Source organism: Aptenodytes patagonicus, chromosome 5, assembly GCF_965638725.1.
Source record: "Aptenodytes patagonicus chromosome 5, bAptPat1.pri.cur, whole genome shotgun sequence".
Lineage (NCBI taxonomy): Eukaryota > Metazoa > Chordata > Aves > Sphenisciformes > Spheniscidae > Aptenodytes > Aptenodytes patagonicus.
Window position 1 is genome coordinate 23709984 of NC_134953.1, and position 12781 is coordinate 23722764.

The 12781-nt window shown below is 48.8% G+C and overlaps 1 protein-coding gene across 5 annotated transcripts in view; it reads right to left on the reverse strand.

The window, feature by feature from the left end:
* Positions 1-12781, reverse strand: part of AFAP1L2 (actin filament associated protein 1 like 2) — a 71793-nt gene that overhangs the window by 9360 nt on the left and 49652 nt on the right. For 2 of the 5 annotated variants that reach the window (XM_076339071.1, XM_076339069.1), the window contains exons 5-10: positions 9771-9861; positions 6187-6270; positions 3539-3744; positions 2775-2954; positions 2108-2197; positions 1224-1308 (exon numbers count right to left, since the gene is read on the reverse strand). In XM_076339071.1, the coding sequence (XP_076195186.1) occupies positions 1224-1308; positions 2108-2197; positions 2775-2954; positions 3539-3744; positions 6187-6270; positions 9771-9861 (736 nt within the window). The remainder of the gene's footprint in view (positions 1-1223; positions 1309-2107; positions 2198-2774; positions 2955-3538; positions 3745-6186; positions 6271-9770; positions 9862-12781) is intronic. The other 3 variants (XM_076339070.1, XM_076339073.1, XM_076339072.1) reach the window with 3 other exon arrangements.

Consider the following 12781-nt stretch of genomic DNA (forward strand, 5'->3'; position numbering starts at 1 on the left):
ATATGCGTGGCTTTCCCAACTCACAGCCATACACACAGCCTGCTGTCCCAGCTGGGTGTCCTGCCCCAACGCTGCCTGCACTGCCGTCCTGCACCCAACAGCGCTGCAGCACACACATCCCTTGCAGAGGGCAAACCTTTGACTCGGGGACAGGCTGTAATAGTCCAAAGCCCAGGGAGATGATGAGCAAGATGGCACCGGTAATCTCAGTTAAGTGATTTGCTGAAGATACTTAATCTATATTGCTTTAAACTTGGGTTAGTTCTGACCAAACGCCAGTCGCTGCAGGAGCTGTGGGAAGGCTGTTTGCACAGGTCTTGCTGTGTGGGTGCCAACCTCCCTTCAATTTCTTACACTACAAAGAATTGAATTAGAAACCATTACCCATAAATATTTACTGCATTCAAGTCTTTTCCTTTCTAAAAGAGGGACTCAAGGTGGGAGGGGGGAAAGGTTATGCGCAAAGAGCCTCTTCAGCATTTTCCTACCGAGCACATGAGTCAGTGCGTGAATATGGCTGTGTAATCATCAGGTAACCCTGGTAAGAAATCAAGTTGGATGTTTTTAGTCCAGATTTTCCTTCCCGTTATCATAACAAAATGATGAAGTCCTAGTGTAGAGGGACTCAGCAGCCAAGTTCCGTCTGTTGGGTGACTCCAGTGAGTCCTCAGCATGGATTTCTCTTTCTCTCTCTCCGATATATAGATGGGTCCCACCATCCTTCTAATAGAGCATCTCCTCTTTTAATGTACTTACCTGCCCCATCTTATAGATGGGGAATGCAGCTTAAAGCCCAGAGTCGGATGCCCTAGTGTGAAGGTATAACTCCTATTAGAGACAGCTCAGCATTTCACACAGGTACTCCAAGTTTCTCTGCAGACAGCTCTGAGGAAAGTCACTTAGGTTGCATTTGTGCCATCTCAAACTGTCCCAGAGTGACTTGCCCAGAGTCACACAGGATCTCTGTGGTGGGACAGGTATCACACCCAGGTTTCTCAAGCCCTATCCTAACTCTGTAACTGCTGAGAAATCCCAATGTCCACCTGTCACTTCATTATGGAAAAAAGCACTGAAATCAAATTCACAGGCAGTGAATTCACACGCAGCTTTCACCCTGCATCAGGTCAGTTTGAGGTGGCGGTGGCAGGAGAAGCTACAGAAACCCTCGCCACATGCAGGGTTGATGGCCCGGTTTCCCTGTTGTTCCCAGGATGAGGTTTTACCATCTTTTGTCTCAGCTGTCTCTGGGTGGCCGTCTGTGCTGCTCCCACTCTCGGAGGCTGCAGAGTACCTCTCAGATACCTCCACCTGTCAACAAGCACCGGACACAAGCTCCACAGATGCACGTGACCCATTCCTCCAGCCAGAACCCACCGCAAGTGCCTTTTTCCCCCCCTCCTAAATTATGAGGTCCCACCCTCTCCGTAGCAGATACTTTCACACAGACATCACCCACCCGCCCACTCACGCTGTGCCCTCCCCATTATTTCTGAGCCCAGCATGGGCAGATCCAGCACATGAACTGCCCTAGTTGGGCTCGCCTCCGAGGTGACACGGTGGCACCACTAGTGCCACCCCATGGTCTCCTGCCCTGCAGCCCGGCTGGTGGGGGCATCTGCCAGTCCCCGTAGGAGGGCATGGGCAGAGGAACTGGCCAGGTGCCCAAACAGATCCATTTTGGGTGTCCACCAGAGATATATGAAGGTTTCTTTCTCCTCCCACTGTTTTGGAACAAGCTGCCCCCAGGGCAGTGTCACCTAAACCTGGACTAGAGACTGGCCCAAGCCTTGGCATCCAAGGGTCTATGTCCCTTCCAAAGCTCTTGGTGAGCACAACTGTCCCGTTGGATGAGATAGTGGCTGCTGCCCTGTATGGAGGGGAGCCCAATGCTGAGCCAGTTTTGGGGGAAAGATGTGGCAACAAAATTAAGATTGCAAAGGAAAATTAAGATTGTTCCAATAATGCTCCTTTTCAGCAGAACAGGGGTCTGGTTACATTCATATCAGTCTTTGCTCAGATAAAATTATTGCACCTACAACTATTATTTATTAAAGGAACAGGGTGTAAAAGCCTAAGTGCTAGTTCTCTCTGTAGAGACAAGTTGTACCTTTGGGCAACTGAGACGCTGTGAATCTGGCATGTACTGGTTGCCTTCACTGCCTCCTTCACACAGCAGACCGCTGGTCTCTTGGATTACCTGTGCAGAAGGGGAAGCCATAGCCTGTGAGAGCACTGCAGTAACAGGATCAATACTTCTCCCCCACCCAGGACAGGCAAAACCACAGCAGCCTGGGAGACCCACGGTTTACACTCCCTGTGACCCTGGGGACTTTCCTGGTGTTGCAGCAAGCAGCCAGCAGAAACTGCTGGATCCGAGTCAGCCGGGGAGAGGCTGCCAGCAAAGGCAGCCCCGGCGCCTCGCAGCCCGGGCTCCACCGAGGCTCCTTCTTCTGCTGCCATCTCAAGGAAAGGGCCACATCTCCCCCTGTCCTCAGCCAATTCATGGTGGGCACCCACCCCAGACAACCTTCCTGCCGCAACAGCTGGACTGGGAGGTCCCTCTGCGGCCTCCCATGCGCAGAAGGTGGCAGGGAGCTGCACAAAGAAGCTATCCCAGGACATGAAAATGAAGTAGTATATTTGTATACAGACTTGCAGTGAGGACGGGAGCCAGAGCACACAAGGGCAGGACTGGGATTAGACACGGTCTCCCAGCAAAGCCAGGGTAGAAGCACGGGAGCACCAGCAGGGCAAGCCCCGAAGGCTCCACTGACCCTGAGCCACTGTTCTGCCTGGTCTTTACTCTGCAGCCCCAGCACGATGACATCTGCGTTCATGGGGATGATCTTCAGCTTGTGCTCTTTCTTCCTCACTTGCTTTTCCTTGTGAATGACAGTGCAGCCCAGCAAATTCACGTCAAGCTGAGGGCTGTGGTCTTTGGAGCTCTTGTAGCACTGGGGAAGGAAGATGAGAGGGCAGGTAAGAGGCTGAGGATGAGCCTTCTCTCTTGCTCACTGGCGTGAACTCAACCCTAGAAGTGGCTCAGTACAACCACACACATTAAGTGCACTGAACACAAGAAGGTCCTACAGGTCCTACAAGGCTGCGATGTCTACACAGACTACACACAGGACATCTCTGTATGTACAGAGATACACATACATCTATGTACATACATATATAGTCTGAAATACCTCTCACAGATAATGCTAGAGGGTCATGTATGTGGTTAGCCAGTGGGATAAGCCTCCCTTCTGCTTAACCACCTCAAAAAGTTTCCCCAAAAAGCATCTTTAGGCAGTCTGGGAGTTTGAGATTTTGGCCACAAATGTGCCCTTGTGCCCTCCTCAGCAGCCCTGTGCCCACATCCCTTCTGAAAATTGAATGAGATCTCCAAATCTCTGGGACGTGGTTTTTGAAGCATTGCTTCTAGAGGTACTTTGTTTTTGCCAGCTAGTTAACATGGCCTGAGGTGCCACTTCCCTCCCCAGCTCATGAAAATAGGTTGTTTTAGGCAGAGAGTGGAGGATCTACCCACCAGCAACCTGGTGTCCTTGATAACACACAGCTGTTTTGCCCACTGTCCCAGCCACTTCTTTCTCCACAGGAACGCACAGATGCGGGTGTCCTTCATCAGCTCAATGGTGGCCTCCGTGGATGGCCACTGATGGGTTGCTGACTTGCCTTTGCTGCTCTCTTCTTCATCATAAGATTCATAGGAGCTACTAACGGCTTCACCATCTTCTATAACAAAAGCAAAGCTCTATCATTAAATACACTTCTAGGACAACTCTGAGCCTATTGCTTGCCTCAGCCATGCTCACACATGCAAAAGCTTCCAGCATAGGGATGTGTCTTTTGAGGCTCTCCTACAGGAGGATAATCAATAGCAAAATAACCCTCATAGATCCTTTTTTCTTTCTAGCCAAATATTAATCTCATTGCAATCTTTTGTGCCTAATAGTCTCAGTTAGCAAGCACTCAAAAGACACTTCTCACTTGACCACAAATTCGAGAACATTCCCTTAGACATTTTCTGATGTTTGCTGCTTTTTTTCCCTCCTGAAGATGCTTTTTGTACTTTCCACTTCAAGCCAAACACTCACAATTTTTATGGCAACAGCAAGCCACAATCAGCCCTTGCCCTCTGAATGTCAGAAGTAAAAATGGTATTTGCGAGGCCATGCAGCAAGCGATGATCTATTGTATTTGAGACATCATTCCACTTTCCCTTTCTGGGCTAACAGGTCTCTCTCTCTACTCAGCATCTAAGGGACAGCAAGGGGCTTTGAAGTAATACACTGTTGCAGCAGCAGCAGCAAAAATTAGTCATGTGGCAGCTGTAAATAATAGTAAACACATTTTTCATGCTCATTCTTAAATGGATTGCTACGTTATTAGAATGAATTAGGATTTTCAATACCCAGCTCTAATGTATTGTAGGTTATTGGAGTTTTCAGCTGATCAGAACAGCTGGTCATTGGTACCAGACTCATCAGAAACAATGAAAATATTCCCACTGACTGCAGGGGAATTTGCAGTGCTCTGCTGGCATTTACAGTATGGTTCTTATTCGCAAGGTAAGCTCACAAAGCAAGATGGTAAGATTTGGGCAGCATCTGTGTAGGGTTTTGCATTCTTGTCCTACCAAACAGCACGGAGGAATATTATTAAGTTTCTCTCACCAGAATTTAATCTAATTTTGATCCTCATCAAATCTTAATATCCACATAAAAGTAACATTATCAGATTGGTGCAAATAAAAAGAGGAAAAGCAGCCAGAAAAGAAAAAAAAGCATTAGGAGCTTCACTGAAGAACATTTCTTAAGTTGGGCTTGTTTGTTCTTAAAATAAAAGGAACTGAGATGCAGTAACAAAGCTACAGCCTTCTCCCCAGTGAAATCTCACTCTGTAACATCCCTCAAGTGATCAAAGCTGCAGCAATTAAACAAACTTATTAAAAAGCAAATACTCCCTTTCAAAGTCTCTGAATGGTGCTGACAGCACACTACTGGCTCACCATCTCCATGCCCTCAACGTATGGGACTGTCCATCTTTTATGGGAAAACATTACTGCCCAATGCATTATCACTATGCAGACCTTGTCCCCAGGCACCTGGGCAGAAATTCAGATGGAGTAAAAGCGTTGAGGTTTCTCATCCCTAGAAATACCAAGAAGCTGAACTTCTGCACTGCTAGGGACCCTTCCTTATACAGCAGCAGCAGCAAGGATGCTTAAGAGAACCTCATCTTCTAAATCTCCCTCCTTATCAACATGGGGCTATTGCTAACTGCCCCTCTGGCCCCTTTTGGGTGTCTCTGGTGCCCCTCGCCCAGGCATTAGGTCTCAGGCTGCCACCTTTCTCCTGGGGCAGTAACACTTTTCTTCCATGCTCTCAGCGGGAGCCCTGGCTGCTCTTTTGTGCATCAACCACAAGTGCCTCATGAGATGAGCTCTTCTCTACTTGAAGAGCTGCAGCCGTTGCTGGCCTGGTGACGCTGCTACAGCCTCATGATGGAAAGGCATTTTCCAGTTGCGTAGTTGGCAAACTGGGACAAACCTTGCTTGGGTGACTTGAGACAACACTGTCATCACTACTAAGGCTCACTCAATCCCAAGTCATACAACTCAGGCACTTCAGTACAAGGCCTCCATTTCCACCTACTGGCAGTTTCAACTAAGACCACAGTTTTATCCTCTCATTGCCATGACATCGGTGGCAGCCATGTTCTTGGATGTCTTTACCTAATCCACCTCTGCTTTCCTGTTTGTCTTCCCACGACCTACCAGGGAGCTAAATCAATACCATGACGCAGGAAGCTCCAACCATCTCATACACCAGAGCTGCCTCTGCCCGAGCAGAGCACCTTCAACATTCGCTGAACAGCTACTTGCCAATACAGCTAGTGTTACCACATATCAGCTCCACATCAGTGGCCAGAACCAGGGAAATAAAGCTGGGGAAGTTCTCTTCATTGTCATCTTGAGCATGGGGAAAGGCATACAAAAATGCCGCCTTGTGTATATCCAGCATGGGCAGAGAGAGAGGAGAGTTGGTTACCCTCCATGCATGTAATGGGCAATACCAGGGGGAGGCACCTGATCATCTTTACTAAAACTGAGCTTTTGCTTTTTTTTTTTTTTTTTTAAAAAAAAGCATTTCAGGTTTGGAAAGCATGCCATACCCATCGTTATTGTGGCATAAATAACTCCCTCAGTAACCTGCAACCCTGGCCTGGGTTCAGCCGCAGCAAGCCTACCAAAAAGACCTGCACAGTCAAAAGGAAAGAGAAAGGGAGACAAAGAGAGAAAGCCACAGATAAGCAAATGCGAAGAACAAGGGCGTCAGTCTGGCTCAGCCCCACGCTCCCCCCCTTGTCTGGTGAGGCTGCCCCGTCCCCGCTGCCAGTGGAGGAGCACACCATACACTGAGACTTCAAACAGGGACAACATTTTCAACCCGTCCCCTCAAACAAGGCAATTCCCTTTAAAGCAGAATTGTCGTCATTGTAATTAAAATCAGCCAGGGCAGATGAGCTGTTTCAGCTGAAATAATTATTGCTCAGTTGGCAGTCGCATTGCCCCTTGCGTTTTCACTCTGTTTCTTATCGCACCCTTCAATTATGCAAACACAGCCTAGGACGAGGACGATAACAGTTTAACACATTTCAGCCCAGGAGGAAAGGGAAGCAGCAGCATTTGCCAGAGCTGTAAAATGAAAGGCAGAGGTGTCCCCAGCCGAGAGGTGGGAATCCTGCTGATGAAAGAGGGACCCCGAGACCCAGTGGTCTCGACCACCTGCTTAATTTTAATTAATTCACCCCCAGTTTGTTACAGTGCCTCGCAGTCCTACCTCTGATGCTGCACAAATCCTCTAGCTCCTCAGCCCATCTGGAGGCTTGCTTTGATGTCCTTTCTTGGCAGTGCACCCACTAATTTTAGTGATGTTCCTATTTTTGTTTGATTTCACTACGCCCATTTGTTTGGAGACGCACGGGTGTCTTCCCACACTTGTGCTGTAATTCTGTCAGAAACACCACCAGCAGCTCCCTGGACCGCCTGCACCTTCCCTACCCAGCTTGTGGGGAGAGGGGGGTGAGCACAAAGGGCTTGGAGGGTTACTGGGGTCAGGCTTTAGCATCTTTGACCAAGGCAAACCCACACATGTCCAGACTGCTCTTCAGCAACAGCAGTCACACCAAGGTCTCAAGGCAGTTGCTAGCAATGAGCATCACTCCACGTAGGACAGGTACAGGGTACTATTACCATCTGATAAGGCGAGAGGGGAAAAAAGAGATGGGGAGCCCAGTTTTGTACTCATTGAACCACTGGGCAGGACCGAGACCTGCAGGTTTGCCCCATGTGCCATGGGATTTAGAGCTTGATCTCTTGAGGCAAACCAGGGCACCAGCAGCTTCCCAGCACTGCTGCCTGATCTACCCTGTGCATGGTATGCCATGCTTCACCCTCTCCTGAGCCCCCCACAGCCTCCTCGTGCCACATACCTGCTGCTCCACATCTCTCCCTGCTCCTCCTCCCTGCTCACCCCAAAGCACCACCTCAAACATGAAGTTGCCAAAAAGCACAGATTCTCAGTGACACGATGCTGCCTTCCTTCTCACGCAAACCACCTTAAAAGCCATTAGCATTATAGCACACCAGGTGGTTTGTGTAGAAGAAGGGGCCTGCTGGGGCCTGCAGAGGGGACCGGCAGTTGAGCAGTCACAGGAGGCAAAGGCACCACACACCTTGGCGGCGAGAGACTGCTTAGGCTTGCCCGTCCCATCTTTGCTCACTTCATGGGCTCCCATCTCCGCTTAATGGCTGTGATAGTGTAAAGCACCGAGCCCGCTGGTCAAACAGCTATTCATAGCAGCCACAGACTGCCCCATTTTGACAGTGCTCCCATCATACGGGGTTTTTGTCTCTTTTTTCGACCATGCTTGCAGGGCTCTGATCTCTTGCTTCCTTAGGCATCTGACCGGCCTGGATTTCAGCGGATGGTGGGTGCATTTGCACCTTTGAGCAGCAGGTTACCAAGGAAAAGCAGAGGTTTAAGCTGGGTGTCTGCTTATGACTCCTTGCCAGCCAAGGCTCTGAATGCAACACAAGTTTATGGAGCTGCCTGGATTTCCCAGCACACGGATCCATGGCCAAGCTCCAGCTAATCCGGTGTATGTCTTTACATGCCATGGCTTTTAGCGCGTTATCCTCTTTCCCAACGTGCAGCAGGGAAAAAAAAAAAGTCCATTTATCTTACAGTGCAGGCAACTGGAAACCCCCTGGGGGGACAAGGCTGCAGCGGCTGCAGGAGGGCTTCACTCCCCTGCACCCCACTTGTCACAGCCCTGCCCTCAGCTAAACAACCCAGAGCATTTTGGCAAAACCAAACTGGCACCTAACTACACATGGCAGAGATGGGGGGACCTCTCTGCACCAAATGGCACGTTTCACCCCAGCCATGATGAGCCTGCACCTTTTCCCACCCAAGCTGGGCGCAATCTTCCCATTCACCACTGTAATGAAGTTGCAGTCAAAACGGGATGGTTCAGAGAAACAGAAATCTTTCTACATCTCCCTTTTTTATTTTATTTAGCACTGTAACTCCTAAGCCTTCGTGAGAACAGCAACCCACGCTGAGCTATGAGCTGTCCGGGTGCGTAAGGTGCAGACACGCAGCGAGGGCTGTTCAAATACACCAACCCCCAGCCACTTCAAGTAGTGGCACCACAGGTGCTTCTCTGCCAGGGAGTTTCAAAGCCCAGTGGTGCTCACTGGGACTGGAGAGGACTCAGCTTCTCTCAAGAACAGCTCAGATTCAACAGCCAAGGGTTTAGATCCAAGTCTTTTACCCTTAATTCTCACTTCTCTGCTTGCCCCGACTCTCCCCGCTCAGCTCTGCCCCACGCCACATACGTCATTGCACCCCACTCTGCTGCAGTCGAGTCTGATGAGCAGAGATCTGCTTCTGCAGCAGACTGATATAATCTCTCTCACTTGGACTTAAATGGATTATAAAGCAATGACAAGATCAGCTCTGCTGTCAGATCAGAGGAAGGTAATCTCTCATGAAGGGTGTTCACCTTCATCTTAAAAAGTAAGAATCTGGGAGCGCAGCCTGCGTGCAGCAGTCTCCTCCCGAAGGGGTGCGGAGCCCATGGGTGACAGGTATCAGTGGCACTGCTGAGGACACTGCTGGGAGGTGCTGACCCAGGCAGCGAGCGAGTGTGCACAGAGGGAACCCACACACTGTCCCCTCACATGAAGTGTGGCTTTTTAATCAAGTTTACAGATGGCTAAACTGCCACAAGAGACATAACTGAATAAATAGCCAATTATAAAAATGGTTATCACATCTAACAGACCAACAGTCGTGGATTTTGAGCCCCAAAGGGACAATTAGAGCACAAGGACATGAATGCAAGCCACCGCAGCTTCACCACTCACTCCTTAATAGAAACCTGGGTTTGACTACAGCCTATTTTCCAGAAAACCATCAAGACAAAGAGAACCCACAATGGTTTATAATATTTTACAGTGATGTTATATTAATCCAGGCGTACAACTTATTTCTACAGGAAAGTTAAAAATTTCAGTAATTCAGTAGCCTTTTCTTTCCAACTAGCATTAGATTTGTAATCTAGCATCAGAAAACAAATTTATCACACAAGCTGTTAAGAAATGTCTGCGCTTTCGTTTAGTCGTTCTCATAAACCTCAAGTCCTCCATCTCCCACATGAAACCCCCCAGAGAGTCAGCTGTGATATACCATTTACAGAGACATCATATGGCTCAGCCTCTTCATAATATCCCTCTGGGGATTCGATCTTGGGGACGGGAGGTTGTTTTGTTTCGGGAATCTGCAGAATAAATAAATAAAAGCAGCATGATTTAAGGTAAAAACAGATACTTGAAAACAATGGGGCATCCTTTTTATTTGTACTAAAGTGCATCCTAGTGGATGAGACCTTTTAGATGTGTATACCAGGGTTTTCATGTAAACTGGTTGAGATGACAGGGAAGAAAGAGACTGCTGAGGGTTTCCAGTGTACAGTTAGCTCAACTATAAAGGAGTTCTTTGAAATTACTGTGTAATTGTGTCATTAATATTATTTTCTTTAATTTTGCTGAAAGCCCTGGGAAGATCAACTCGTGCACTTCCTCAAAAGCAGCAATTCCAACCCATTGGCCTTATTGTGAACTGGGACTTCTGCCTGCTGCACCGACACCCCCCCACCCCCCCCCCCAAGCTGCTCATTGTAACTGGGGGTGATCCTCTATGCTATTGATTATTTTAACAGGGAACCAGAAGAGCAGACATTTGGTGTAATCCTGGCTTTACACTGAAAAGCATAGCCTGAGCGGTCGCTGGTCATGCCTCCAAGTCTCTGACTGATAGCAAACCAACAGCTAAAAATCTCTGCTTTAGGAACTATATCAGGAATCTTTAATTGTGCTCTGAGCAAAAAATGAAGGAAATGGATAAACAACACTGATGGAAAATAAGCCTTTGAAAACAGTCCAAGTGTTGGAAAATCCCTGTGGTGCCTGCCAAACCCCTCCCTAAACACAAGCAAGGGCTGGCAGGAAAAACAGTGCCTTGATCCTTTAAAAATACCAACACATGAGAGGGGGGGGGGGGGGGGGGGGGGGGGGAAGAGAAGCTAAGAAACAAACTTTTTACTTTTCAAGTAATTCACATGGCTGTTGAACGTGAGACAGTGGAGCCGGAGATCACAATAGGATAAGCACACAGCTTACGCTCTTCCCAAAATATGTGGCATCCCATCTCCCATCATGACCTGACATTAGTGTCCCCCACTCCCCAAGTGAGGTGTCCCCCCTCCTCGCCCAGGTCAAACCAGCCCCGGTCATCTGACAATGGTATGCTCTGGCTCACACTGCTTCAACTAGCTTCTGACTGAGACCTGTACAAATCCTGGATAGGATGTTCAGCACGTGCAGGGCTAAAGCCCCACTCTTCCCAGGAGGACAGGCAGAAGAGCAGGTCTCTCTCTGCAGAGGCAGCAATGTTGAAGGTCATGGATCATGCATGGTCCTTCATGCCAGCCCACGATTGCTCCTGGTGGCCTGGAGAAGGGGGGCCAGCTGGGCACCAGCACCGCAGAGCCGTCTAAGGCAGGACCAGTCCCTTTTGCAGGTCATGCCAGCATCATCAAATGCAGGTTCAAAGCTGTCCATGCTACCCTGGATATTTCCACCAATAGGTACTGCTGCACAGAAGTAGAAAGTAAGCTTTGAAGGAAAAGATGTTCTGGCCAGCAACTGCCCACAAAGGGGGATGCTGCTGAGCCTGTGGGAGCTAGGTACCCTGACCACACTGGCCAAAATCACACATTTCTGCTCCCACATGAGCGAGCTGCACGCGGCTCTGCCAACTTCGCAGAATTCTCAAGTGTCTTGGATGAAAACTCCTTCCTACGTGGGTCTGCCAGATGCTGTGAGCAGACTCTGAGCTTGCTTTCCAGAGCCACACTGCCGGAAAGCACTTGCCTCCAAATGCTTAAAGGTTTAGGAACTTGTCCTAATGTGTTAAATTAAAGAAATAAAACCAAACCCAGCCAACTCCAAAGCTTTACCTAATCCCATCCCTGGCCAGGGAATGTGTCTACAGTTGCCATCTGTGGTGGCCTCCTGCATGCAGCCAGCTCACATTGTGCTATGACCATAAACAAATTGCCTACACAAAGAAACACTGTGGGTTTATTTGACACCGTCCCACAAGTGTCAGGGAAGGAGGTGTGGGGGGAAGGGACTGCTCCGTTTTGTTTCCTGCAGACAATGGAAGCCAACAGGGACTAGGTGGGACTGCACCTCAGCTGCCCTAGAAGTTATTTTTTTCTCTTCTTTTTCCCTCAAGGCATGGAGTTGTTTTGTCTCTAGCTTAAGTCAAAGAGTACATGCTGCGTTATCTAACCCAGGCTAGTCCTCACAGAACATTTGCCTGTTGCATTATGGCACAACGGAGCATGCAAATAAAACCATCTTGGGCATCCGCGTCTGCACCCTATGACTTTCTTAGTGGATGGCCGTGGAAAGCAGCAGAGCTGCCAAGGCTACCGCAGATGAAAGGTCACCGATGTCTGAGCCACAGCCCGCGGGACTCATTGTTTAAAGGTCGCTTTGGGTCAAATCCAAAGAAATTAGTGGGATCCAGCTGGGCCACCCCTGTTGGGTTGCCCATTGACTGCTGGTGTCAGTAAATACCAGGGACAATCCACTGTCCAGAGCTTTATCACCAAATTTCTCCTGTGCCTCAAAAGGCAAGTGTAGAGCAACACCACAGAGTGCCTTAACATCACCAAACCACAGAAAACTCCACAGAGCTAAAACAGATATATTCTGAGGTCCTCTCCTAACCTCCCCATTTCTGTGTAAGGAGTTGTGCTCTCTCCTCCACCACCCAGGTGGCCATGGCTCCTGCCCGTGCCAGGAGTAGCAAACACAGACAGGGAAGATTCATTTCTCCACAGCAGCAATTTCCACACACTAACTGGGACCACATTAAAGCCCTCCCCAGCCCTACGCCTTGAAGTATGCTCAGATATCTTTTCTGCCAACAGCTCGCTGACACTCAGATGCTCACAGTGAGGAGGTACTTGATTGCTTTATCCAAAGGAGGTTAGCTCCAGTGGTAAGCAGGTGGGAGAAAGTAGTTCCCAGCACAGGCCTGGGAGAAGATGGATGGCTTAGGTACCCTTCTTAGCTAACATCCAAGACTGTTTTTTTTCTAATTCCCTCATTTAACTTCCTGATTGC